The sequence below is a fragment of the Nyctereutes procyonoides genome, unplaced genomic scaffold (assembly GCF_905146905.1).
Source record: "Nyctereutes procyonoides isolate TBG_1078 unplaced genomic scaffold, NYPRO_anot_genome, whole genome shotgun sequence".
In the NCBI taxonomy this organism is placed as follows: domain Eukaryota; kingdom Metazoa; phylum Chordata; class Mammalia; order Carnivora; family Canidae; genus Nyctereutes; species Nyctereutes procyonoides.
In genome coordinates, this window is record NW_026575140.1 from 66886661 (window position 1) to 66911237 (window position 24577).

General features: G+C 36.2%; 1 protein-coding gene across 4 annotated transcripts in view; it reads left to right on the top strand.

Moving 5' to 3' along the window:
• ZC3H12C (zinc finger CCCH-type containing 12C) overlaps positions 1–24577 on the top strand; it is a 76197-nt gene that overhangs the window by 29873 nt on the left and 21747 nt on the right. For all 4 annotated transcript variants that reach the window (XM_055306397.1, XM_055306398.1, XM_055306399.1 and 1 more), the window contains one exon: positions 4003–4754. In XM_055306397.1, coding sequence (XP_055162372.1) covers positions 4003–4754 — 752 coding nt within the window. The remainder of the gene's footprint in view (positions 1–4002; positions 4755–24577) is intronic.

Here is a 24577-nt window from a genome sequence, read left to right on the forward strand (position 1 = left end):
TGACAATTAAAATAATTAGTTCAACTTCATCATCTACGAAAGTAGCATGAAAATTTGGAGCTTTTTCAACAACTAATATGTGATTTTTTAACTTAGTAGGCCTTTAACAAGAAAAATTATTTTAGTTTCTAGTAGAGTATCTGGAGGGAGTCGTTGTCTTTATAAGTGTAGAAATCTGTGTTCAGACCATTATATTTTTGCCGAGTGCTTTTGTGCTAATGAATACAGTGTATAAGGGCCAATTACAGTGTCTTCCTCATATAAAGCTTAAAGGTTAAGCCATATTTTTTGTAGTTTTGTAGTTTTTTTATGACTATGGGAGTACAAACACTGACCTGTTTTGTGTGTGAAATTTTCTCTATGCTGCTGCTTCATGAAATGAGGAAACTTATCCTTATTAGTTAAGAGTCGATTAATTTAAAAATGAGTACATCTAAGTAAATACAAAATTTAAAAGTCTAACAAATGATTTAGTAATTAAGTAGAAAAATATTTTCTACCTTTGTAATAATAAATTTTGTGAAGTTATTGGAGTCTTTGCTGTCTTTTTCAACATTATATTGATCATTTTTATGTCATTGAACAAGAGTGAAGATCCTCTACTGTTCTTTGTCCTAAGCTTTCTTATAATAATTCCTTGTAAGTTTTACATGTGACATTACTTGAACAAGTACTATAGCCTATGAAAATATTTTTTTCAGCTTTTAGATCTTAAGACTGGCATTTAATTTTTTATTAATGATTTCTAGATATTGTGAAAAGAAATTTAAATGTCATATTAAGTCATGGCATCTTTTACTCATTTCAAGTGGGCAAGGAAGCATTTCAGATTACAGTTTTAAAAACCAAGTGTTTCCAATTTGGTCACTACAAGTAAAGTTATTTCAGATTTAAATTATGTAACAGAGAAGATCTAGGCCCGGCAACTGAACTCCTTTGCCCATATTTGTACTATTTCATATTTCGTCTACTGATTGACAGGAACTAAAAATAATTATTTAATTGTTTGTTTAGGACAGAATAACATTGGGTAACTTTCTCTGAACTAGCCAGTGAAGTATGAAAAAAGAAGAGAAGCCTGTCAGTATAGGGGGAAAGTTCAACCAGAATATTTTAAAAGAAAAAATATTTTGACTAACAAAATTAGATGTTAATTTGTTTTAAAAGTAGGGTAGATCAGTGTTAAAAATCATGTTAGCCCAATTATTGTAAACTTTTTACTTTCATAGTATCTATAAATTTCAGAAATTATTACAAGTTAAAGGTGTGTGGAACTCACCACATACATTTGTATATACAAATGAGTTTTCTCTTGTTTAATATTATAAAAAGCAAATTGTTAATAACCTCATTTTCCCCCTATTTTATCATTATAGCCATATAATAAAATTATATAGTAGAGTGAGTTTACATAGGATCATGAATACTTTTTGTAAATATTAGACTGAAGTGATACAGAAAGACTTAGATACTTGTGTAGGGTGGATAATTTTTAGTTTAAAAACTTGTAGTATTTGGTTTTGTTGCTTTGAAAAATGTGAAAATTAAGAATATTTTCACTTATTCTCTAAACATAACATTTCACTTCCATGTTCCCCAGTTCCATGTTTTTCATAAAGTATTCATCTTGTTTGAACCAGTCCAAAAGGAAGACACTTCAGCTCAATATTAAAATAATATTTCCTAGTTCAAGTCAGGGATTTGGTCAGTGAGTCATTATCTTGAAGAATTATCTCACAACAGCACTTATGCAAAACCCAAACTTTTCAGGGGAGATCAGAACGGTTGCCCATTAAATACACTTCCTGCAGTCAGAGCAGATTGTGGGCTTTCCCGAACAATGATGTCGGAGCTTCCAGATCGGTTTGGCAGCTGCATTGTTCTCAGAGGGTAAACCAGACGCACTTAAGTCCCAGTCTCTTTTATAGGCTTTTGTTCATACCAAATTATTCTTTCACTGTGCTAGCATTCATGATGGCATGTTAAAAGAGTGCAGCTTAGCAACCAGCTTCTGGTTGCCAGGCAGCCCAGCTTCCAATAGGTTTTCCTTGTTCGGGATACTTTTGCTGGGAGCTCTGTGAAGGCCACAGTGCAGATTTTTCTTTTAACTGTATCCCTTCATTAGGATTCTGTTGTGATTTGTTACTTACATTATGGTGTCAGTATATTACAGTAGTTAATAAATCACTGAGTGTAAAGATTTGCTTTCAAAATCCCTTCCTTTAATTCTAAATAATTGGGCTCAAGCATATCCATATTAATAGAAAAAATTGAAACGGATACAGCTCTATAACGGAGCAGATGTATATAGAGCTCTCCTAAGGAGTATTTCTTTTTATCAGTTGTGCAGGCCGGAGCCAGGAGAGCCTGAAGTTTCTATAAAACTAATAAATGCTATATTAATTAGAACAATGTTATCTGTCTTCTCAAGGAATAAAACCTGAAGAAACTCTTGTACAAGTGTATGGGAGTTCTACACTGAAGAAATTTTAAGTGTATTGTTATCAAGCTAAAGATTCCATGTTCTAGTCTCTAGGATTTACCATATGTAATATAATTTGTTTCATTATGTAGAAATACTTCACTCTCTAATAAGTTCACCAAGTATGCATTCAAATGTGTGTCTTCTTAGAAAAACACTTAGCGTTTTCTTAACATTTATATAATAGCTCCTTTCTAGTGTAAATAAGATGTTGAAGAGCTTTAGAATAAAATGTTTTTACAATTTTCTTTTTTAGATTATTTAAATAGGTGTTTTATGACAGTCTCAAATTCAGCTACCACTGCCTGGTTAACGTTATCCCTGGATAGAACACTGGAGTTGCCTTCATAAGTAAACTACTGATATCAATATAGTCCTTATACTGATGCACAAGAGCAGATAATTTTCTTTTGCTAACCTGTTCCTGGTAGAGAAATAACAATGATTCCCAGAAGACATTAAGGAAAATTAGCAAACCAGCAAGTGTTTTAAACAGTAAAAGCATTCCTGAGGGGACGAGGGTGGAGTAGGAGAAAAGATGACTTTTTAACCAAATGCAGATAATGGATAACTAATTATCTGATATAATACAGAAATATTTTCTTATGTTAAATGCAGTAAATTAAGATGACACTTATTCAGTGTACTTTATTTGCTGCTAATTTTGTGTGAAGTTTTCATTTCTCTGCTTTCTGTAAATGTGCATAGAAGAGCTTCCCCCCCCAGAATGAAATAGATGGTAGTGTCCCTGACACTTAGTAAGGAAGGGTAGCATAGCATTAAAATTTGTATTCTGTTACTATGCTCTGTATCCACAAAATAAAGGTTGTTAGAGCAAAACTGTTCATCTTCTAAATGGAGTGTAATTCACTTTGTGAGTATTTAGTTCTTTGCTGGCTGTTGTAGAATTGTGCTCTTTTAGCAACTCCACCTAAATTATATTTGGAATGTCTTTAGGTTGTTGTTAAGCTTGATCCAAATTAATGTCAATTTTTCAATTATAGTAAGTTAATGTTTTCCTTTCTTTCCATATGGCTTCCCCTTCAAAATAATCTTTACAAATGTTTCTGAATTCTTTTAGAGCAAATATATGTAACCTATCACGGTATACCTAGAACATACTTTTTGGTAATATTCTAGGTGTCACTCTGGAAACATTGGCCTTTCTGACAGTGAAAAGATCTCTTCCATGAAAGGCTAAGAAGCAGCATGTTAGAGTGGGAAAAGCATGGATTTGGGAGTCACGTAAAACTGAGTTAAAAAAAAAAAATCCAGTTCCACTAGTTATTTTCTTTGTTGCCTTAGCGGGATTGCTTGGCATTCTGCTTCCTAACTCCTTCATCTGAGAAATAGGGCCAGATATTATCTGGGGCAAAAGTGTTATGAGGGATGAAAAGATGTAGAGAAACCGCAAAGTGGGTATTCAGTAGTTTGACGATGCTCTTGTCAACTTCTGTATTGGAATAGGAATGAAACAGTAAAGAGACAAAATTCTAAATATTTTACATTTTTTTCTCTAGGAATACGGGGTGCTTTGCATTCAGGAATATAGAAAAAATAGCAAAGTGGAGTCAAGTACACATAACAGCTTCATGGGCTTGAAGGATCCTCTGGGGCATGACCTAGGCCACCTTTATGTGGAGAGCACTGACCCACATTTAAGTACATCTGTACCTTGGTCAATGGTAGAGAAGCCAACAATGGATAAAGTCAATTCCGGGAAGGAAGAAAAAGAGGTGTCTGAAGAGAATACGAGCTCTGGCGACTCTGAAGAAAGCACACATTCTGACAATGAGTCCGAACAATTGAGAAGCGTTTCAGTAGAGCCATGCTTATTAACCAAGACTCACAGACAACTGTGTAGGTCTCCCTGCTTAGAGCCTCACATACTCAAACGCGGTGACATTTTGCAAGACTTTAAACCTGAGGAGTCCCAGACTACATCCAAGGAAGTGAAGAAACCCCCTGATGTGGTGCGAGAATACCAAACAAAACTGGAGTTTGCACTGAAGCTAGGCTATTCTGAGGAACAGGTTCAGCTTGTGCTAAATAAACTCGGTACCGATGCTTTAATCAACGACATTCTGGGAGAACTCGTCAAGCTTGGAAATAAAAGTGAGACTGAACAAACAGTGAGTACGATTACCAGCGTGACGCGGGACACATCCTCCCTGGAGTCTCAGCGCTCCGACTCTCCAATGCAAGAGATTGTAGCGGATGATGGGGAGAATCTCAGACCAGTAGTTATTGATGGCAGCAACGTGGCAATGAGGTGAGTGGGGAGATCTTCACTCATTCTTACCAGCCATCTTGGGGAGGGTATTTCTAATTTCGTGATCATTGCTCTTCTACAAGTCGATAAGGTCGAGATTATTCTGCATCCCAACCTTGGCTTATGTATTTCTAATTAGGTCTCTTTTAGTTTTCTATCAGTCTCCTTCTGGGGAGAAGGGGGTGGCCAGCCATCCTCCCCCCATTTGTCTTTAAATAGAGACCCTCTTTCCCCAGATCAGTCTCTTTTTTTCCTCATCTGGCTAAATTATTGTGGCATAAAAATTAGCACATATTCCTAGTTGAGTGTTAGCCACTGGTTTTAAATGAAGAACTTGAGTATGATGATATTCACCAATTTTGGAATCTAGTCAGATAAATAGTCCATTTCTGTGTGAAGTCAAATAACCATAGGGAAAAAAATGCCAGTTCTTTCAGAAAATTATTTTTATTGATTTGGAAACAAATCAGAGTTACAGTTTCAAATTTCTTTTGTTTCACTTAAGAAATGTAAATTCAAAAATAATTCCTTAGGAACTGGGGATTAAAAAAACAAGAGCAAAACTTCTAATGAAATTCTTTTACGAATTTTGATAACTTGAAATTTTAAGTGCATCTAAATTCAGTTAGTATAAAGTTAATTATCCTCAGTGTTCAGAACACTGGTGGGGGTATAAAAATATGCAAAGTCATCAATTCTTTTGGAGAACTTAGAATTTCATATATTGTTTCTTAAAAAGTGATCCGAGGATACCTACCACAGGTGTCATCTAGGAAAACATCTAGAGCAATGCTGTTCAATAGAAATATAATGTAGGCACAGGTATCATTTTAAATTTTCTGGTACCTACATTAGAAAGTTAAAGAGGTAAAATAATATGGATGACATATTTTATTTAGGCTATTACATAGCCAAAATGTAATTTCAACATATAATCGATAACAAGATATTTTGCACTATTGTTTTGATATTGAGCCTTAATATTGGATATCTTACACTTACAGCACATCTCAATTCAGACGAACCATACTTCCAGTGCTCAATAGCCACCTGTAGGAAGGGGCCACCATACTAGACAATGTAGTTCTAGAGACCCGCTGACTCCACACACAGACTTACCAAGTCCAGGTCAAGGGGTAGCTCATGCATCTCCTTTTGTAACAAGTACCCCAGCTAGTAAGAATGTGTATTGAAATTTGAGAACCATTGGGTTTTAGTAGGTGAGAGTAAGGACTTGTACACCGGTTATGAGAAGGACCAACTTCTGATCCTCAAAATAACCTTTTCAGGTGGAAGCTGTATTATCTTTCTTTCATTTAGAAGCAAATGAGACTTACAGGGTAGTAATTGCTTACCCAAAGTAAAGTATAATTCAAACCCAAATATGAAAAAAAAATATGTTTGACTTCAGAGTCTGTACACTTTTTATCGGATAATGAGAGATAAGAACAAGTTGAAAACATTCAAGCCAGACCTTAAAAGGTCTTGAGTGACAAGCTAGAGAGTTTAAACTTGCCCTAATCTGAAGGTAATGGAAGGTTTTTGTGGAGAGGAATGTAAGAGTAGAGTTGTGCCATCTACTGATAATCTGGCAGTGATGCTTAGAGTGGATCATAGGAGGCCAGAGATCAATTTGGTTGCACACAACCCTTTCTGATGGAGTAAAGAGGGCCTTGAGTGTCACAGAGGTATGAAGTGTATGTATGGCCTTGAGAAGTCTTTCAGTAAAATAACCTGTTATTTAATCTTTCCTGAGCTTCACCATGGAATGATTTCTTTTTTCCTTGTAATCCAGAACTAGTGAATAATGACCTCAGCAGAGTGATAACTTGAAAGGCCAAAACATCATGAAACCTCCAGGAGAGAGAGTAATAAGGGGAAGTAGTAGGAGCTGGAGAAACACCTGTGACTGTAGCCAATGATCAGAATCACCAGGGGGAGTCTTAAAACATATACCTTCCAGATCTCTACTCTTGGATAATGTGAACCAATGGGACTATGATAGAGCCCAAATAATAATATATTTCTTAAGTGCCAAGGTACTTCTGATGCATAGTCAGTGTCAGAAATCATTCAGCCTGAAATGTGGATATTTACAGGTCAGGAGATAAAAGAGAGTGATGGTTCAGGGAAATAGCGGTGTGAAAAACATGAGTGTAAGAAGAGGTGCTAGGAAAACTAAGGACCTACAAATGCCATCAAACTGGAAGAAATGCGGCTTTAAGGAGACAATACCTTGTGGGTAGTACTGAAAAAAGATCAGAGGACGTGACAGCTGGGAAGTCACTGTCTTCAGGAATGCCACGTGGCGTTAAAGATAGAAACCCAATTACAGAGATGTCAGGAAGTGAAGGAATAGGGGAGCCTGGCTGGCTCAGTTGGAGGAGTGTGTGACTCTTGATCTCAGGCTTGTGTGTTCAAGCCCCACACTGGACATAGAGACTACTGAAAAATCTTTTAAAAAAGAAAGAAAGAAATAGAGCCAGACCGGTATTCAAAAAGTTGATGGAGGAAGGGAAGAAGGAGGAAGAAGTGTTGGGGGAGAATTTTGTTTAGTTCTGGGTTTAAGAATGAGGCTGTCTAAGCAGAGGGTACAGGAGAGGAGTCTCCTCAGAAGAGGAAGACAGGAACGACAGGACAGTTTAACCTTTGCAGCAGAGTTCTTGAGGGGGGAGCAAGAAAGTCACAGGTAGAATATTTGGCGTTGGAGGTAAACACACTTTCAGACAGGAACGAACAGACCTCAGATGGGAAAGGGCAGGAGACTTCTAAAACTCGGAGCCCACAGAAATGAGTTGCTGAGATGGATGTCATCGAGCTAAATGATGTCACAGTAGGATCAGCCTCACATCAACGCCTACGGCTAACACCTAGTTCCCAGTGGAAATGAAAGGTCCTTGGATAATTGAAACTTGACGTCAGACTCTAAACTTTCCTTATGGCACATGGTGAAAATCATCCACAGGAGAACCGTGATACTAAAATAGATGGCATAATTAAGGCATTTGAACAGTCTATTCTTATGTAATTATGAAAACAAACTTCTACCCCCACACTCTCTTGGCGCCGCCCCACTTCCCTTGCTGCGAAGTTGGGACAGCTTGACGCCCGTTCTTCTCTCCATCATATATTTTAATCTGACACTTAAACTGAAGTGCTCCAGGCATTTCAGGACAGAACAAATTGACAGGAAATTTTTATTATAGCAGCATTATACTATCAGTCACAATAAAATGTTGTATCACGTCCATAACTTTGAAAGTGCCAGAACTCATGAAAATTCATAGTAAACTTTTATATGCTGCCATTTATAAGATCTACATAAAGTAAAAAAAAAAAGTCATTTAAAAATACATATCTACTGCAGATTCTAAATCTTAATTTAACAAAAAATGCAGACAGATTTCACCCATTTCATGTTTCATAAAACATGCTTTTACTCTTAAAATTAATTTCCCACTCGTGCTAAGGTAGGCAAACCTGTTGTATAATAAATTTGTACGCATAATATTAAAATAGTAAGTAAATATGGGGGCCAGTTAAAAATAGAGTACTATTTTGTTTTCTTTCTCTCAGGCCGAAGCAGTCCATATATAAGATGAATATATTTCAGTTTCATTTAAAATGCCAGCCATAGAACTGATAGAAGATGATTTAGATAGAACTTAAAAGTAGGAAGGCAAGGGTATTTTTATTAAAATTACCAAATTATACTTAAAAAAATTAGTTCTCTGTGTACCACCTTGCGATTCTAAATAAGTTGTTAAAACTTTGCAGCTGTACTTTTCAGAATTATAAAAAGGAGAATTCCTATCTTACAGGATTACTATTAGAATTAAAGGTAATTAATAGCAAGTGCCTGGCATGTCATAAGGTCTCAGGAAATTACAGCGATTGCATTAGAACTAGATTTTATATTTCAATCCAGAAAATAGTAACTAATGAATACTTTGAATACTTTGTTACCCTAGGGTTTTTTTCTTCCAGTATTTAATAAGCATAGCAATTTAGCAGCCCATTTTACTTATATGATTTATAGGAATATTTCAATTCTTGCCTCAAGTTTATATCATCTGTGGTTTTCAATGATGGTTTCTACAGTTTCTTAAAGGAGACTTGGGCTCTTAGATCCTGGTGCCTTCAAAGTCTTACAAGGACAAGCCACATAAGTGAGATGGCACCTAAGGTCCCAGGACTGCAGGGACCTTCCAGTGGTGGCTTGGAGGGAGCATGCTACTGCTTCCCATGGATTCATATGGTTTTTAAAATGTGCCACATTAAAAAAAATGCTGCATTGATAGAAGTTCTGGGTAAGTTTGTTGAATAAGCAAGTCATCAATAATTGACAATTACCCAGAACTTAGTTTAACGTAAATTGTGATACCTGTTTCACTGCTAAGTATGGAGGGCATAAGCATATTAAAACAGAAAGGTGAAGTGTAGGGAAAACCCTAAACTTTTGCATATAAAATAGTAAGTATTCAAAATGTGCTTGGTTTTGGAAATATGAATATGAAACAGAATGAAATTTATATTTAGTGGAGCTTGATAACAAATCCTGATAAAAGGTGCAGTTGATTTTAATTCCTTTAAAAGAAAAACCTGCAAACTGGTCATTGGGCAAATAAGTCTCTTTCTTTAAAGGGACAGATGCTTGATAATGTAGATACACAATGAGGTGTGTGCCCCCGATAGAGACACAGAAATAAAGCATGAGTAATATTTATCATATTTCTGAAATGAAATTCTTAGGCTATTGTGATTTTTAAAAAAATTTCCTCCAAGTAGCTTTATAATGCTTCAAACTCTGTAATACCATTACACTTAAAGTAGTTCAGTAGTATGGTTCATCTCTGTCCAGAGCTATCCAGTAGTTAAAATTCAAACTTTCCCTTAAATCCAGTGCTCTTCTAATTTGCATGTAAAGTTTCAGATGACTCGTCATGTCTTTAACAAAGTACAGTCCTGAGAGTCACTGGAGTGGGTGTATGATAAGATGACTTACGTGTCTGTGTGCTTTGATTACTGAGTCCTCGATGACTTTTTTTAATTGAAGTATTATTCACAGACAATGTTATACGAGTTTTATGTTTATAACATATTGATTTGACAGTTCTACACGTTATTTATTGTTCACCATGATAAACGTAATTACCATATGTTACTACAGTAATATTGACTGTATTCCCTAATGTTATTTTTCATCTCCATGACTTACTGATTTTTTTGTCTGGAAGTTTGTACTTCTGAAGCCCCCTTACCTATTTCACACACACACTTCCAACCAGCTACCCCAGTGGCAACCACCAGTTTGCTCGCTGTATTAAGTGTAGTTATCCTTTTGTTCTTTGTTCATTTTTTTTTCTTAGATCCCACATATAAGGGAAGCTCTATAGGGTATTTGTCTTTCTCTGCCTAACTTATTTCATTTAGCCTAATATTCTCTAGGTCCATCCAAAGAATGAGATCTCATTCTTTTCTATAACTGAGTAATATCCTTTGTGTGTGTGTGTGTGTGTGTGTGTGTGTATACTGTATCTTCTTTATCCATATGACTATAAATGAATACTGAGGCTGCTTCCATATCTTGGCTATTGTAAGTAATGCTGCAATAAACATAGGAGTGCAAATGTCTTTTTGAACTAGTGTTTTCCTTTTCTTTGAGTAAATACCCAAGAGTGTAATTGCTTCATCTTGTAGTATTTCTATTTTTAACTTTCTGAGGAACCTCTACACTTTTCCATTGTGGCTGCACCAGTTTGCATCCCCACCAACAGTACACCAGGAAGGGTTCCCTTTTCCCAGTATCCTTGCCAGTTTGGTTTTTGGTATTGAGTTGTATGAATTCTTTATGTTTCTTTGAGTACTAACCACTCAGATATATGATTTGTAAATATCTTCTCCCATTCAGTAGATTGCCTTTTCGTTTCGTTGGTTTCCTTTATGCAAAAACTTATTTTGGCATACTCACAATGGCTTATTTTTGCTTTTGTTTCCCTTGCCGGCCAAGACACATCTAGAAAAATGTTTCTACAGCTAATGTCAACAAAATTACTGTTATTGCCTTTGTTTTCTTCTAGTTGTATGGTTTGAGGTCTCACTTTAGGTCTTTAATCCATTTTGAGTTTATTTTTGTGTAAAGAAACATTTACTTTGGAAATACTTATTTAGAAATACTTATTTTGGTGTAAGAAAATGGTCCAGTTTCCTTCTTTGGCATGTTGCTGTCCAGTTTTCTCAGCACCATTTATTAAAGAGACTGTCTTCTCCCCACTGTATGTTATTCTCTCCTTTGTCATAGATTACCTGACCATATAGGTGTGGGTTTATTTCTGGGGTCTCTGTCCTATTCCATGGATCAATGTGTCTGTTTATGTATCAGTGCCACACTGTTTTGACTCAGAGAGCTTTGCAGTATATCATGAAATCTGGTATTGTGATACCTCCAGCTGTGTTCTTCTTTCTCAAGATTGCTTTGGCTTCCTCAAATTCTTTTGTAGTTCTGTACAAATTTTAGTATTATTTTGTTCTGGTTCTGAGAAAAATGCTCTTGGTTTTTTATAGGGCTTGCTTTGAATATGTAGATTGATTTGGATAGTATAGACATTTTAGCAATATTATTCTAGTCTGTGAACATGGCATGTCTTTCCATTTGTGTCATCCTTAATTTTTTTTTATGAGGGTCATCTAGTTTTATGAGGGATACATCTTTCGCCTCCTTGGTTAAATTTTTCCTAGGTATTTTATTCTTTTTGGTGCAATTGTACATGGTATTGTTTTCTTAAATTCTCTTTCTGCCACTTCATTATTAGTATATAGAAATGTAACCTATTTCCATGTTTAATTTTTTATCCTGCAACTTTACTGAAATTTATCAGTTCTACTAGTTTTTGGTACAGTCTTTAAGATTTTCTCTGTACAGTATCAAGTCATCTGCAAAAAGTGATACTGTTACTTCTTCCTTACAGGTTTGAATGCCTTCTATTTCTTTTGCTTGTCTGATTGCTGTCCCTAGGACTTCTAGTACTATGTTAAATAAAAGTGGTGAGAGTAAATATCTGTATTTTTTTTTTTTTGATATCTGTATTTTCTTCCTGATTTTGAAGGAAAAGCTTTCAGGTTTTCACCATTGAATATGATGTTACCTGTGGGTTTGTCATATGTAGCCTTAATTATGTTGAGGTATGTTTCCTCTATACCAACTTTGTTGAGAATTTTTAACATGAATGGTATTGTATTTTGTCAAATGCTGTTTCAGCATTTATTGAGACTATCATGTGAGTTTTTTCTTCCTCTTGTTAATATGATATCTCACACTGATTAATTGCAAATATTGAGCCATATTTACATCCATGAAATAAATCCCACTTCATCATGATGAATGATCAAGTTTTTGTTAATTTGTTTTTTGTTAATTCAGTTTGCTTATGTTTTGTTTAGAATTTGTGCATCTATTTCACCAAAGATGTTGCCTATAGTTTTTCTTTTTTAAGATTTATTTGAGAGAGAGAGCAAGCATGAGCGGGGAAGGGAGAGAGAGAAGATCCTCAAGCAGACTCCCTGGTAAGCATGGATCCCAATGTGGGGCTCGATCCCAGGACCCTGAGATCATGACCTGAGCCAATACTAAGAATCAGCTGCTTAACCAGCTTTAGCCACCCAGGGACCTCAGGCCTATAGTTTTCTTATTTTGTAGCATCTTTGCCTTTGGTATCACGGTAATGCTGACCTCATAGAACAAATTTGGATGTTTACCTTCCTCTTTTATTTTTTTGAATAGTTGAGAAGAATAAATATTGACTCTTTTTTAATGTTCAGTAAAATTCACCTGTGAAACTATCTGGTCCTGGACTTTTCTTTGTTGGCAAGGTTTTGATTACTGATTCAATTTCATTAATAATAATCAGTCTGTTCAGTTTTCTATTTCTTCCTGATTCAGTCTTGGAAGATTGTATGTTTCTAGGAATTTGTACATTTCTTCTAGGTTGTCCAGTATGTTGGCATATAGTTTTTCATGATATTCTTCTATAATCCTTACTATTTCTGTGATGTTCATTGTTACTTCTCTTCATTTCTGATTTTATTTATTTGTGTCCTCTTTTTTTCTTGATCAGTGTACCTAAAGGTTTATCAGTTATGTTTGTCTTTTCACAGGACTGTCTCTTCTTTTCACTGATTTTTTTTCCTATTGTTTTTTCATCTCTATTTCATTTATATCTGCTATAATCTTTATTCTTTCTTTCCTTCTAGCTTTGGGTTTTCTTTGTTGTTTTTCTAGCTCCTTTAGGTGTAAAATTAGGTTGTTCATTTGAGATTTTTCTTTTTCATGAGATAGGCCTGGGTCACTATAAACTTGCTTCTTACAATGGCTTTTTCTGTGTCCCAAGGATTTTGGGCCATTTGTTTTCATTTTCACTTGTCTCCATGTATTTTTTTTATTTCCTCTTTGGTATTTCAGTTGGCCCCATTCATTGTTAAGTAGCCTGTTTTTTTTTAGTCTCTGTGCATTCATGTTCTTCCCAGATTCTTTTCTTGTAACTGATTTCTAGTTTTATATAGTTGCAGTCAGAAAAAGATACTTGATATGATTTCAGTCTTCTTAAATTTATTGAGACTTGTCTTGTGGCCTATCATGCAATGTCTTCTGGAGAGTGTTCCATGCACTTTAAAAATCGTGTATTTTGTTCTTTTTGGAGGAAATCTGTATCTTTTAGGTATCTTTTAGGTCTATCTGGTCTAATGTGTCATTCAAAGCCATTCTTTCCTTGTTGATTTTCTGCCTAGGCGATCTATCTACTGATGAAAGTGGACTGGTACAGTCTCCTCTTACTGTATTACTGTCATTTTCTCCCTTCATGTCCTCTCTTAAAATTTGCTTTATGTATTTAGGTCCTCCCATGTTAAAAACAGATATTTACAACTGTTATGTCCTCTTATGGATGATCTCATTATCATTTTGTAGTGCCCTTTGTCTCTTGCTACAGTCTTTGTTTTAAAGTCTTATTTTGTGTGATACAAGTATTGCTACCCCTACTTTGTTTTCATTTCCATTTGCATGGTATATGTTTTTCTTTCTTTTTTTTTTTTGTTTAAAATTTTTATTTATTTATTCATGAGAGACACAGAGAGAGAGGCAGAGACATAGGCAGAGGGAGAAGCAGACTCCATGCAGGAAGCCCGATGTGGAACTTGATCCCGGGACCCGGGGACCACACCCTGAGCCAAAGCAGATGTTCAACCACTGAGCCACCCAGGCATCCCAGTGTATGTTTTTTAACTCTTCCCTTTCAGTATATGTGTATCTTTAGGTGAGTCTCTTACAGACAGTGTACAGATTGGTCTTTTTTTTTTTATCATTCACTCACCTTATGTCTTTTAATTGGAACATTTAGTCTGTATTTAAATTATTGACAGGTGTGTACTTATTGCCATTTTCCTCATTGTTTTCTGGTTGTTTTTTTAGTTCTCTGTTCTTTTCTTCTTTTGACCTCTTTTGTTGTGGTTTGGTAACTTTCTTTAGTGCTATGCTTGGATTTCTTTCTCTATTTTTTGTGTTATCTGTTAAAGGTTTTTGATTTGTGGTTATCATTGGGTTGATCTGTAACATCTTATGTGTATTAACTGTATTAGGTTGATGGTTGCTTAAGTTTGAACATATTCTAAAAGCACTAAATGTTTATCCTCCCCACCATGTTTTATTTATAGATGTCATATTTTACATCTTTTTTTTGTATGCCTTCATTAATTTTTGTAGATATAATTGATTTTACTACTTTTTTGTTCAGACTTCCATACTGGCTTCATAAGTGATTAATCTACTACCTGTACTATATATTTGCTTTTACCTGTGAAGTTGTTGCCTTCCATAATTTTCTTCTAGTTGTGGTCTTTGCACCTGAAGGACTCCCTCTAATGATTCTTGTGAGGCTGGTTTAGTGGTGAGGAACTTTAATTTTTGTTTATCTGGGAAACTCTTCTTCTATCCTGAATGATAATCTTGCTGGGTAGAGTATTCTTGGTTATAGAGGTTTTTGCTTCCTCTCAGCACTTTGGATATATCCTGCCACTCCTGCAAAGTTTAATCCAAAATTTTATCTTGCCTGCAGAATTTCTGGCAAAAAAATCAGCTGATATAGCCTTATGGGATGCCCCTTGTATGTAACTGTTCTCTTTTTACTTGCTGCTTTTTAAATTTGTTCTTTATCACCACTTCCTGCCATTTTAATTGTTACATGTCTTTGTGTGGACCAATGTGGGTTCATCTTGTTGGGGTCTCTCTGTGCTTCCTGGACCTGGGCGTCTGTTTTCTTCCTCAGATTAGGGAGGCTTTCAGCTATTTTCTTCTAATAAGTTTTCTGTCCCCTGCTCACTCTTTTGTTCTTCTCGGACTCTTGTAATGCAAATGTTATTACACTTGGTGATGTTGCTGAATTCCTTTAACCTACTCTCATTTTTCTATTATTTTTTTCTTTTTTCTCTTCAGCTTGGTTGCTTTCTATTACCTGATCTTTCAGATCACTGATCTGTTCTTCAGTGTCCTCTACTCTGCTATTTATTCCTTCTAGTATATTTTTTTATTTCCATTACTGACTTTTTCAGCTCTCACTAGCTCTTTTCTATATTTTCTACCTCTATTTTTATAAATCCTGAGATCATCTACTCTTTTCTCAAGTTAGTATCTGTTAGAATCATTACCTTGAATTCTGTATTAGGCATATTGCTTATCTCCATTTCACTTAGCTCTTTTACTGTGATTTTGTCTTGTTCTTTCATTTAGGACATATTCCTCTGTCTCCTCATTTTGTCTAACTCTCTATTTGTTTTCGTGTGTTAGGTAGGTAAGCTGTGTCTTCTGGTCCTATAGCAGTCTTGTGTAGAAGAGGTCCTGTGCACAGTGCCCTGTGTTCCTGTATGGACTGCATGTTCCCTGCTGTTGTGGCTAATCTGTGATTGTTTTCAGCCCAGCAAGCTGCAGTGACCCACTTTGCCTGCTATGTGCATGCTGGGCAGGGTTTGTTCCCCATACTGTTGAGAGACCAGAGGCCACTGCCATGGTTGGTTTATGGGCAGGCCAGGAGTCAGCCCAGGTGTCTGCAGTTAGCTTTTCTGCCACAACTGCAGGCCAAACTACAGGCCTTGCTGCCTGTGTGACAGAGAGGCTCTTGTCAGTAGATGGGGCCAGCAGTCAGACTATGTGCATGCCACTGGCCACTCGGCCACATCTGTAGGTGCACCCAAGGGCAGGGCTAAGTGGTTGGGCTGCTGGAACTGTGGGCATGCAGGTGTGTGGGGATGTCTCTCCATCCCCAAGCAGGAGTCACTTTGCATTGGTGCTGATCTTTCTGGGGTTGCCTGCAGGATGTGGTGGGGCAAGAGCTGCTTTGGAGGTAGGCCCACCAAAGTGGGTGGTTTGATGGGGCAGGCCCACCGGGGAGTGCCCGGGGCACGACTGTGGTACCAGGAAGACAGATGGAGAGTTGACAGCACCGACTACTGCAGGCATCTGGCTATCTGGGCTGAGGAGGGTCAGGATGAGAAATGGCACCCACCAGCACTTTTGTTCTTGGAGAAATCTCTTGCAATTCTCTGCCCTTCCATCACACATTCTAAGATCAGCCAATAAACTTCTTACATGTGTATCCCAGGCACTTTCCACACTGCTGTTACTAGGCTGTGTCTCAGTGGAGTTACTTACTACTCTGGCTCTTTAAGGGCAGGGATTCAGTTTCCCATTGCCCTCTGACTCTCCTGATTTTTTTGGTTCCCTGGGCTCAGTCCTGATGATTTTTCAAGCTTCTGAAGTTAAGCCCCACTGGTTTCCAAAGCCAGATGTTATGTGGGCTCATCTTCCTAGTGCTGGTTCCTGGAGCCATGGGCACCTGGCATGGGGTCTGATCCTCTTGCTTCTCCCTGCTTGTGATTTCCCTCCTCTTCATGATTATTCCCACCAGAGATCTGGTTCCCAACCAGGGCTCCACCCCTCTTTCCTCTGCAGTAAAGCTCCCTTCCTCTGATGAACTACAAAAGGTCTGTTCTGTTAGTCTTCAGGTCATTTTCAGAATTTGTTATATGGATGTGGCTGTTACTGTGCCCGTGGGTCAAGTTGAGCTCAGGATCCTCCTCTTCTGCCATCTTCCTGATGCTAGTATTTGACTTCTTCAGTATGCTTCCATGACCTGGTTATTCAAACTAACTATCTCTGTATTTTGCTTTAGCTTCTACTCATTATATGAGTAATAAACAAGAAAAAACCCGGAGCCTCATCACTCCCCCTACATGATAATGTACCATAGGTTCTCCTAGGGAATAGAATGAAAACTAGGCACACCACTCTTCTCTTTCTGATATGAACAAATCTTTGAAACTCCTCCTCACTCCTTCCCCCAATCATGGCAAGTCCTCTGTCTTGGTCAGGGAACCAAGGTATCTGGATTTAGATCAAAGCTCCTGACCAGTAGGTGGGTTTTATTGATGCACGTTTGTGCAGAGTATTAGGATAAGTATTTTCTTTGCTAATAATCTCACGTGGACCACTTTTGGCCAGTAGGATCCACGCTTGTATTGCCTCTCTGATAATGATAAGAAGCCACCAAAAGAATTTAAGCAAGGGAAGAGTGGCTTATCAAATTGACCTTTAAAAAAATTTCACTGTGGGGCACCTGGATGGCTCAGTCAGTTAAGTGTCTGCCTTTGGCTCAGGTCATGGCCTTGGGGCCCTGGGGTCCAGCCTCAGGCACCCTGCTCAGTGGGGAGTCTGCTTCTCCCTCTGCCCCTTCCTCTACTTCCCCTCCTCGTGCTCTCTCTCTCTCTTTCTGTCAAATAAAATCTTTTTAAAAATTCACTGTGTAGAGAAATTTAGAGATGGATTTTAGCACTAAGATTGTAGACAAGGGAAACCTACTTATATTTGAAAATATATGCAAAGGTTGGGCAGCCCGGGTGGCTCAGCGGTTTAGTGTGCCACCTTCAGCCCAGGGTGTGATCCTGGGGTCCCGGGATCAAGTCCCACATCAGGCTCCCTGCTTCTCCCTCTGCCTGTGTCTCTGCCTCTCTCTGTCTCTGTGTCTCTCATGAATAAATAAAATCTTTAAAAAAGAAAAGAAAATATATGCAAAGGTTAAACTGCAGGCAACTGAAAAAAAAAGATAAACTAAGAATATCCATTGCTTTTGTATACCAATCAGAGAGCAGGGAATGAAGAACTTAACTATTTCTACCTCCACCCCCAAAAGGGCTTGTGATAGAAACCAGCTGGTGTTAGAACAAAACTCAGTGTTAACAGGGATGTAGACAGCACTCTAGGTGAATCACTGAACGTTTGAACAGAAGTCAGGTATAGATATTAGAGTATGAGCAGAGAAAATGTGTAAATTGTGATAACTTTCTTTATATCAGTATTAGTGGGGTAAACCCATATATTTATAAAATACAAGCAGAGTCTAGTAATCTATATAAATGGGACTTAGCTTCAGATTTCTAAAAGCTCAAAGGCTTTCATGTATCTAATCTGGTTTGTGATGCTTTGTGAACTCATTTCAATGTAAATTTGAATATTAAAGGTCATCTTACCCAGGCTTTAAAATTTGTCTTCAGTTATTTGTTGGGTTTGCTGTCCTATTGCCTATTTACTATTTAAGTACAGCCCCAATAAAATCCTCCCTCCTGGACACCTAGTCCAAGCGTTTGCTTTGCACCGTGAGAGAGAGTTCATTCAAATTTGGTTTGGTTCTCAACAAAAAGTAATCAAAATTCTGTGCAGTGGACCTGTGTGGTCCAATGTGGTGACTATTAGCCACCAGTGGCTTTGAGCTCTTGTAATATATCTGGTCTGAATTGAGATATCCTGTAAATATAAAATACATATCACATTTTGAGAAAGTATGAGTATGAGTTAAATGAAATATTACTAACTTAATTTCAACTGCTTTTTCTTTTTCTTTTTTTTTTTTTTTTGCTCTTAAAAATGCACTATACTAGATCACTTAAAATTATATATGTGGTTCACATTATATTAGATAGCCTCTCAGTTGAATGCTTGTTATGCCCCAGCTTAATTGGGGCTTACCATTAATTAAAGGACAACTTAATTTTCCCCTAGGTGAGTATCCTAGGTATTACTTACATGTTATTTGGTGGTGTTCCATTTCTCCTACTGTTATAAAGAAAATCCTTAGAGACTGCAAAAAGAATCAGGACTAGTTTTTTTTCTGTTTTTAATTATATCAGTATGGAGTATGACAAAGACAAATATTAGTAATATTCCATTGCTTCTCTTTATAATCCTAAATTCACAATTCTGGTGGTTATCAATTATGAATTTTAATAGGCCAGTGGTCCGTAAACTTTGCTGTTATCTCAAATATGTTTATACCGAAACCTAGGAATCAGCAACATTAGTAATCCAGTTACATATGAATGAAGTTAATTACAGATCCCCTAAGTAATGTTACCAATCATAAGAAATGGGAAATGTTACCTATTTATAAGAAATAGAACAAAGTGAGCAGGGTCTATGTTTTCTACTTTTGATGAAATTGAAGACATTTTTATACCTACTTAACAGATATGTTCTCTTCAACATCTTTAGATTAATGACCCAGTTGGATCAAGATTAGCTTAGGTGTGCTTCCTGTTACACTTAAAAATGCCCTTCCCTGGTGCCTAAAAGTGTCTCTGAGCCACCATGTGGAAGTTTTGAACACAACTTGGTGAACACTGATTAAATAATGACCAACAAGGGAGCATGGTTTTAGTTTCTGGTGGTACATTCAGTATTTAGCATCCTAACAACTAGGTTTAGCTTCAAAGTGATCTTGGTATATTGGAAAAAAAGAGCAGAGATCATAAATCTGAGCAGCTGTAAGAGTGACAGAATAGAAATCAATCGTACGAGCCTTCAGTGCAAAAGAAAATTTTGAATTCCCATGAGGCAGCACATAAAATTGTACATTCTCTCATACATAATAAAATTTAGACTACAATGATAAAGTAAAATTTTCTCTTATGTCTGTATTCAGGATTATATCCAGCTGCACTCCTTTTTCCCTGTTTAAGAAACATAGGATAGATGTGAGAATTTCTTTTAAACAATCATAAAACATTGAAAAATGTATTAGTGAAGAAGGTCTTAAAGCCATTTTTTAAAGAGTTTTTTAAAAAGAGTTTTTTAAAATTAAAACTTGAGGGGAAAAAATCAAGTAATCAAATTTTTGAAGAGCAACTGGGTATATTAATTTACTATGTTACAATTACTCTGTGATTGATATCCAGTGCACCCTGACTTCCTGTAATGTCACAGAGCTAAATCTAAACTTGAAGGACTTGGTACAAAAGATTCAAATATGGTTTTCTAGTTTAAAGGGACACCTTTGGCTCCTAAATTTTTCATTGTAGCCACTTGGCTGACACCCCTGCTAACTTGTGTAAGTCTTACCCATAGCTTGATATTGTAATGGCCCATTAAAGCCACTGAAGTCTTATACTTGGACCTTCTGGTGGAGAACAGAGCATACTTAAGGTAAAGTTTTTGACTTAAATAAAAAATGATATATACAAGTTTATTTAAAAAAATTCTTTTTTTCAGTCCTCTGATTACCTTGACTACTTCTTGATTTCTTTGGAAAACCAAAAGAGTATAGTGAACTCCAGACATCAAATACATTGTTCTCAAAATCACACTTTACTATCCATGGTGAGTTTTAAAGCCAATAAAGATTTATTTTATTGGTTTCATTTTCAATCTGAAGCAAGTTTTTTCCATCTTCCACAAATTAGGACTACAGGGACATGAGAGAGTAAAGGCTCTAATACTGTTAACAGCCCTCTATGTGTGCCGGGCACTCTGCTGGGCGCCTTATGGATGCTACCTTGATCAGATGCTACCTTGATCATCACTCAGCCTGCAGGGTTGGTGGATTGATCTCCATGTCAAACATGAGAAAATTGAGGTTCAGAGCAAGTAACTCACCATGGTCATGCAGAAAAATGGTAAAGAAAATACGTAAACTCCTGTATAATTCCAAAGATAATGTCATTTTTCACCAGATTGGACTCCTCACTAGGAGCCATTCCTATTTACTAGTCCTAGTCTTATAACTACTGTTTTAACTATTGTAATAATTAACTGTGCTGATGTATTACTAGCATGACATTCTAGGTATTATTTTTATAATTAGATTTTAGATCATTTACGGAAAGATTGTTTTAAGAATAGCTTTCCTTGGATTGTGTAAGTAATATACTTGCTACGTAAATGTCAAAACAAAAAAAGTCGTTAGTGATTTCCAAGTTGTTTATTTTTTTTAAAGTTCACCATTTTATTTATTATTTATTTATTTATTTATTTATTGAAGTATAGTTGACATATACTGTTTTAGTTTCAGATGTACAACATTATAATTCAACAATTATATACATTACAGTGACCATCTGTCACCAAAGTTATTAAAATATTATCAATGATATTCCCTAATGTGTGCTTTTTATCCCTGTGCCTTATTTATGTAATAACTGGATGTCTGTACCTCTCCATCTCCTTCACCTATTTCACCTATTCTCCTCTAGCCCTCCCCTCTGGCAACCACCAATTTGAGCTCTATATTTATGAGTCTGATGATTATCCTTTGTATGTTTGTTTTGGTACTTAGGTTTCTTTTTTAGATTCTTTACATGAATGAAATCATGTGGTATTTGTCTTTCTCTAACTTATTTCACTTACTGTAATACCATCTAGGTCCAGCCATGTTTTCATGAATAGCAAGATTTTATACTTTTCAAGACTAATATCTACACCACATCTTTTTTATCCATTCTTCTATGGGTGGATATTTAGGTTGCTTCCCTATTGTAAATAATGTTGCAATAAACCTAGGGGTGCATATATCTTTTCAAATTAGTATTTTATTTTCCTTTGAGTAAATACCCAGAAGTAGAGTACTGGACTATATAGTATTTCTATTAAGTTTTTGTGAAGAACATCTATACTCTTTTCCATAGTGGCTGAATCAGCTTATAATCCTACCAACAGTGCTCGAGGGTTCTCTCTTCTCTACTTCCTCACTAACATTTATTATTTCTTGCATTTTTGATACTAACCATTCTGACTGACTTGAAGTGATACCTGATTGTGGTTTTGATTTGCATTTCCCTGATGATTAGTGATGTTAAGCATCTTTTCATGTATCTCTTGGCCATCCAGGTCTTATTTGGAAAAATATGTTTGGATCCTCTACCAATTTTTATTTTTTTTTAATTTTTTAAAATTTTTATTTATTTATGATAGGCACACAGTGAGAGAGAGAGAGAGAGAGAGAAAGAGAGGCAGAGACACAGGCAGAGGGAGAAGCAGGCTCCATGCACCAGGAGCCCAACGTGGGATTCGATCCCGGGTCTCCAGGATTGCGCTCTGGGCCAAAGGCAGGCGCTAAACCGCTGCGCCACCCAGGGATCCCTCTCTACCAATTTTTAATTGGATTTTTTGTGGGGTTGTTTTTGAATTGTTTTTGTTGTGTGAGTTCTTTATATATTTTGGATAGTAAATCTTTATTAGATATATTCTTTTGCAAATATCTTCTCCCATTAGGTAAGTTGCCTTTTTATTTTGTGCATAGTTTTCTTTACTGTGCAAAAGCTTTTTAGTTTGATGTATTCCTTATTTATTTTGGTTTTGTTTGCCTTGCCTTGGAGACAGATCCAGAAAAATATGCTAAGATTGATGTCCAGGAGATCACTGCCTGAATTTTCTTCTAGTGGTTTTATGATTTCAGGACTTATATTTAGGTCTTTAAATCCATTTTGAGTTTACTTTTATGTATGGGGTAAGAAAGTGGTCCAGTTTCCTCAACACCATTTATTGAAGAGACTGGCTTTTCTTCATTGTATATTCTTGCCTCCTTCATCATGGATTAATTGACCATGGAAATGTGGGTTTGTCTCTGGGCTCTCAACTTCATTCCATTGGTCTCTGTGTCTGTTTTTGTGACAGTACCATACTGTTTTGATTACTACAGTTTTGTGGTATATCTTGAAATCTGGCATTGGGACACCTGCAGCTTTGTAGTTCTTTCTCAATATTGCTTTGGTTATTCGGTGTCATTTGTAGTTCATACAAATTTTAGAATTATTTGCTCTGTAAAAAATACTACTGGTATTTTGATGGGGATTGCATTGAATCTGAAGATTGCTTTGGTTAGTATGGACATTGTAGCAATATTTACTCAATTCCTTTATCAATGTCTTACAGTTTTCAGAACAGGTCTTTTACCTCTTTCATTAAATTTCTTCCAAGGTATTTTATTCTTTTTGATGCAGTTGTAAATGGGATTGTTTTCTTAATTTCTCTTTCTGCTAGTTCATTGATATACAGAAATGCAGCAGAATTTTATTCCCCGTCTTTATTCTGTTTCTTCAATTTTTTTACATGCCTGTGTTCAAAAAAAGATCCTTGATTTCAATCTTAAACTTGTTTTGTGGTCTATGTGTAATCTATCCTGGAGAATGTTTCATGTGCACTTAAAAAGAATGTGTATTCTGCTCTTTTTGGAGGGAATGTATCTGTTAGGCCTACTTGGCCTAAGTGTTATTCAAAGCCACTCACTGTTTGATTTTCTATTTAGGTTGTCTATTCATTGATGTAAGTGAGGTATTAAATTCCCCTACTATCATATTACTGTCAATTTTGCTTTATGTTTGTTAATATTTGTTTTATGTTTGTTAATACTTGTTTTATGTATTTAGGTGCTCCTATGTTAGGAACATAGATATTTACAGTAGTTATGTCCTCTTGCTGAATTGATTTATCATCATGTAACATCATCTATCTCTTTGTTTTAAAGTCTATCTTGAGGGATGCCTGGGTCGCTCAACCATAAAACATCTGCTTTTGGCTTAGGTTGTGATCCTGGAGTCCTGGGATTGAGTGCCACATCAGGCCCCCTGCATGGAGCCTGTTTCTCCCTCTGCCTATGTCTCTGCCTCTCTCTCTCTCTCTCTCTCTCTCTCTCTCTCTCTCTCTTTGTCTCTCATAAATAAAAATCTTTTTTAAAAAAGTCTATCTTGATATAAATATTGCTATCCCAATTTTTTTTCACTTCCATTTTCCCAGTATAGGTTTTTCTATCCCTTCATTTTGAGTCTGTATGTGTCTTTAGGTCTGAAGTGAGTCGTTTGTACAATCACAGAGAGCAGCCTTACTTTTTATCATTCAGTGGCTATATGTTGTTTTGGAGCATTTAGTCCATTTATATTTAAAGCAATTATTGATAGGTATGTACTTATTGCCATCTTGGTCATTGTTTTCTGGTTGTTTTTATAATACTTCTTTATTGCTTTCTTGCTCTTTCCTTGTGGTTTATGACTTTCTTTATTGTTGTTTGGCTTTCTCTTTTTGTGTGTTTTTATTATAGGTTTTTGGTTTGTGATTATCAGGACATCCTAAATATCTAGCAGTCTATCCGAAGTTGATGGTCACATTCTAAAAGATAACATTTTTACTCCCCCTCCATGTTTTGTTTATTATATTTTACATCTTTGAGCTCCTCATCTAATCTTTGTAGATACAATTTTACTACTTTTGTCTTTTAACCTTTGTACTAGCTTTATAAGTGACTGATCTGCTACCATTATGTTTGCTTTAACAGTGAAATTTTTTCTTAAGGGCCTTTTCATTTAAGAAAATCCATTTAATATGTCCTGTAAGACTAATTCAGTGGTGATTAACTCCTCTAACTTTGTTCTTATGCAGAACTTTTCCCTTCAATTCTGAATGATCATCTTTCCAGCTAGAGCATCCTTGGCATTAGGTTGTTCCCCTTTCAACATTTTGC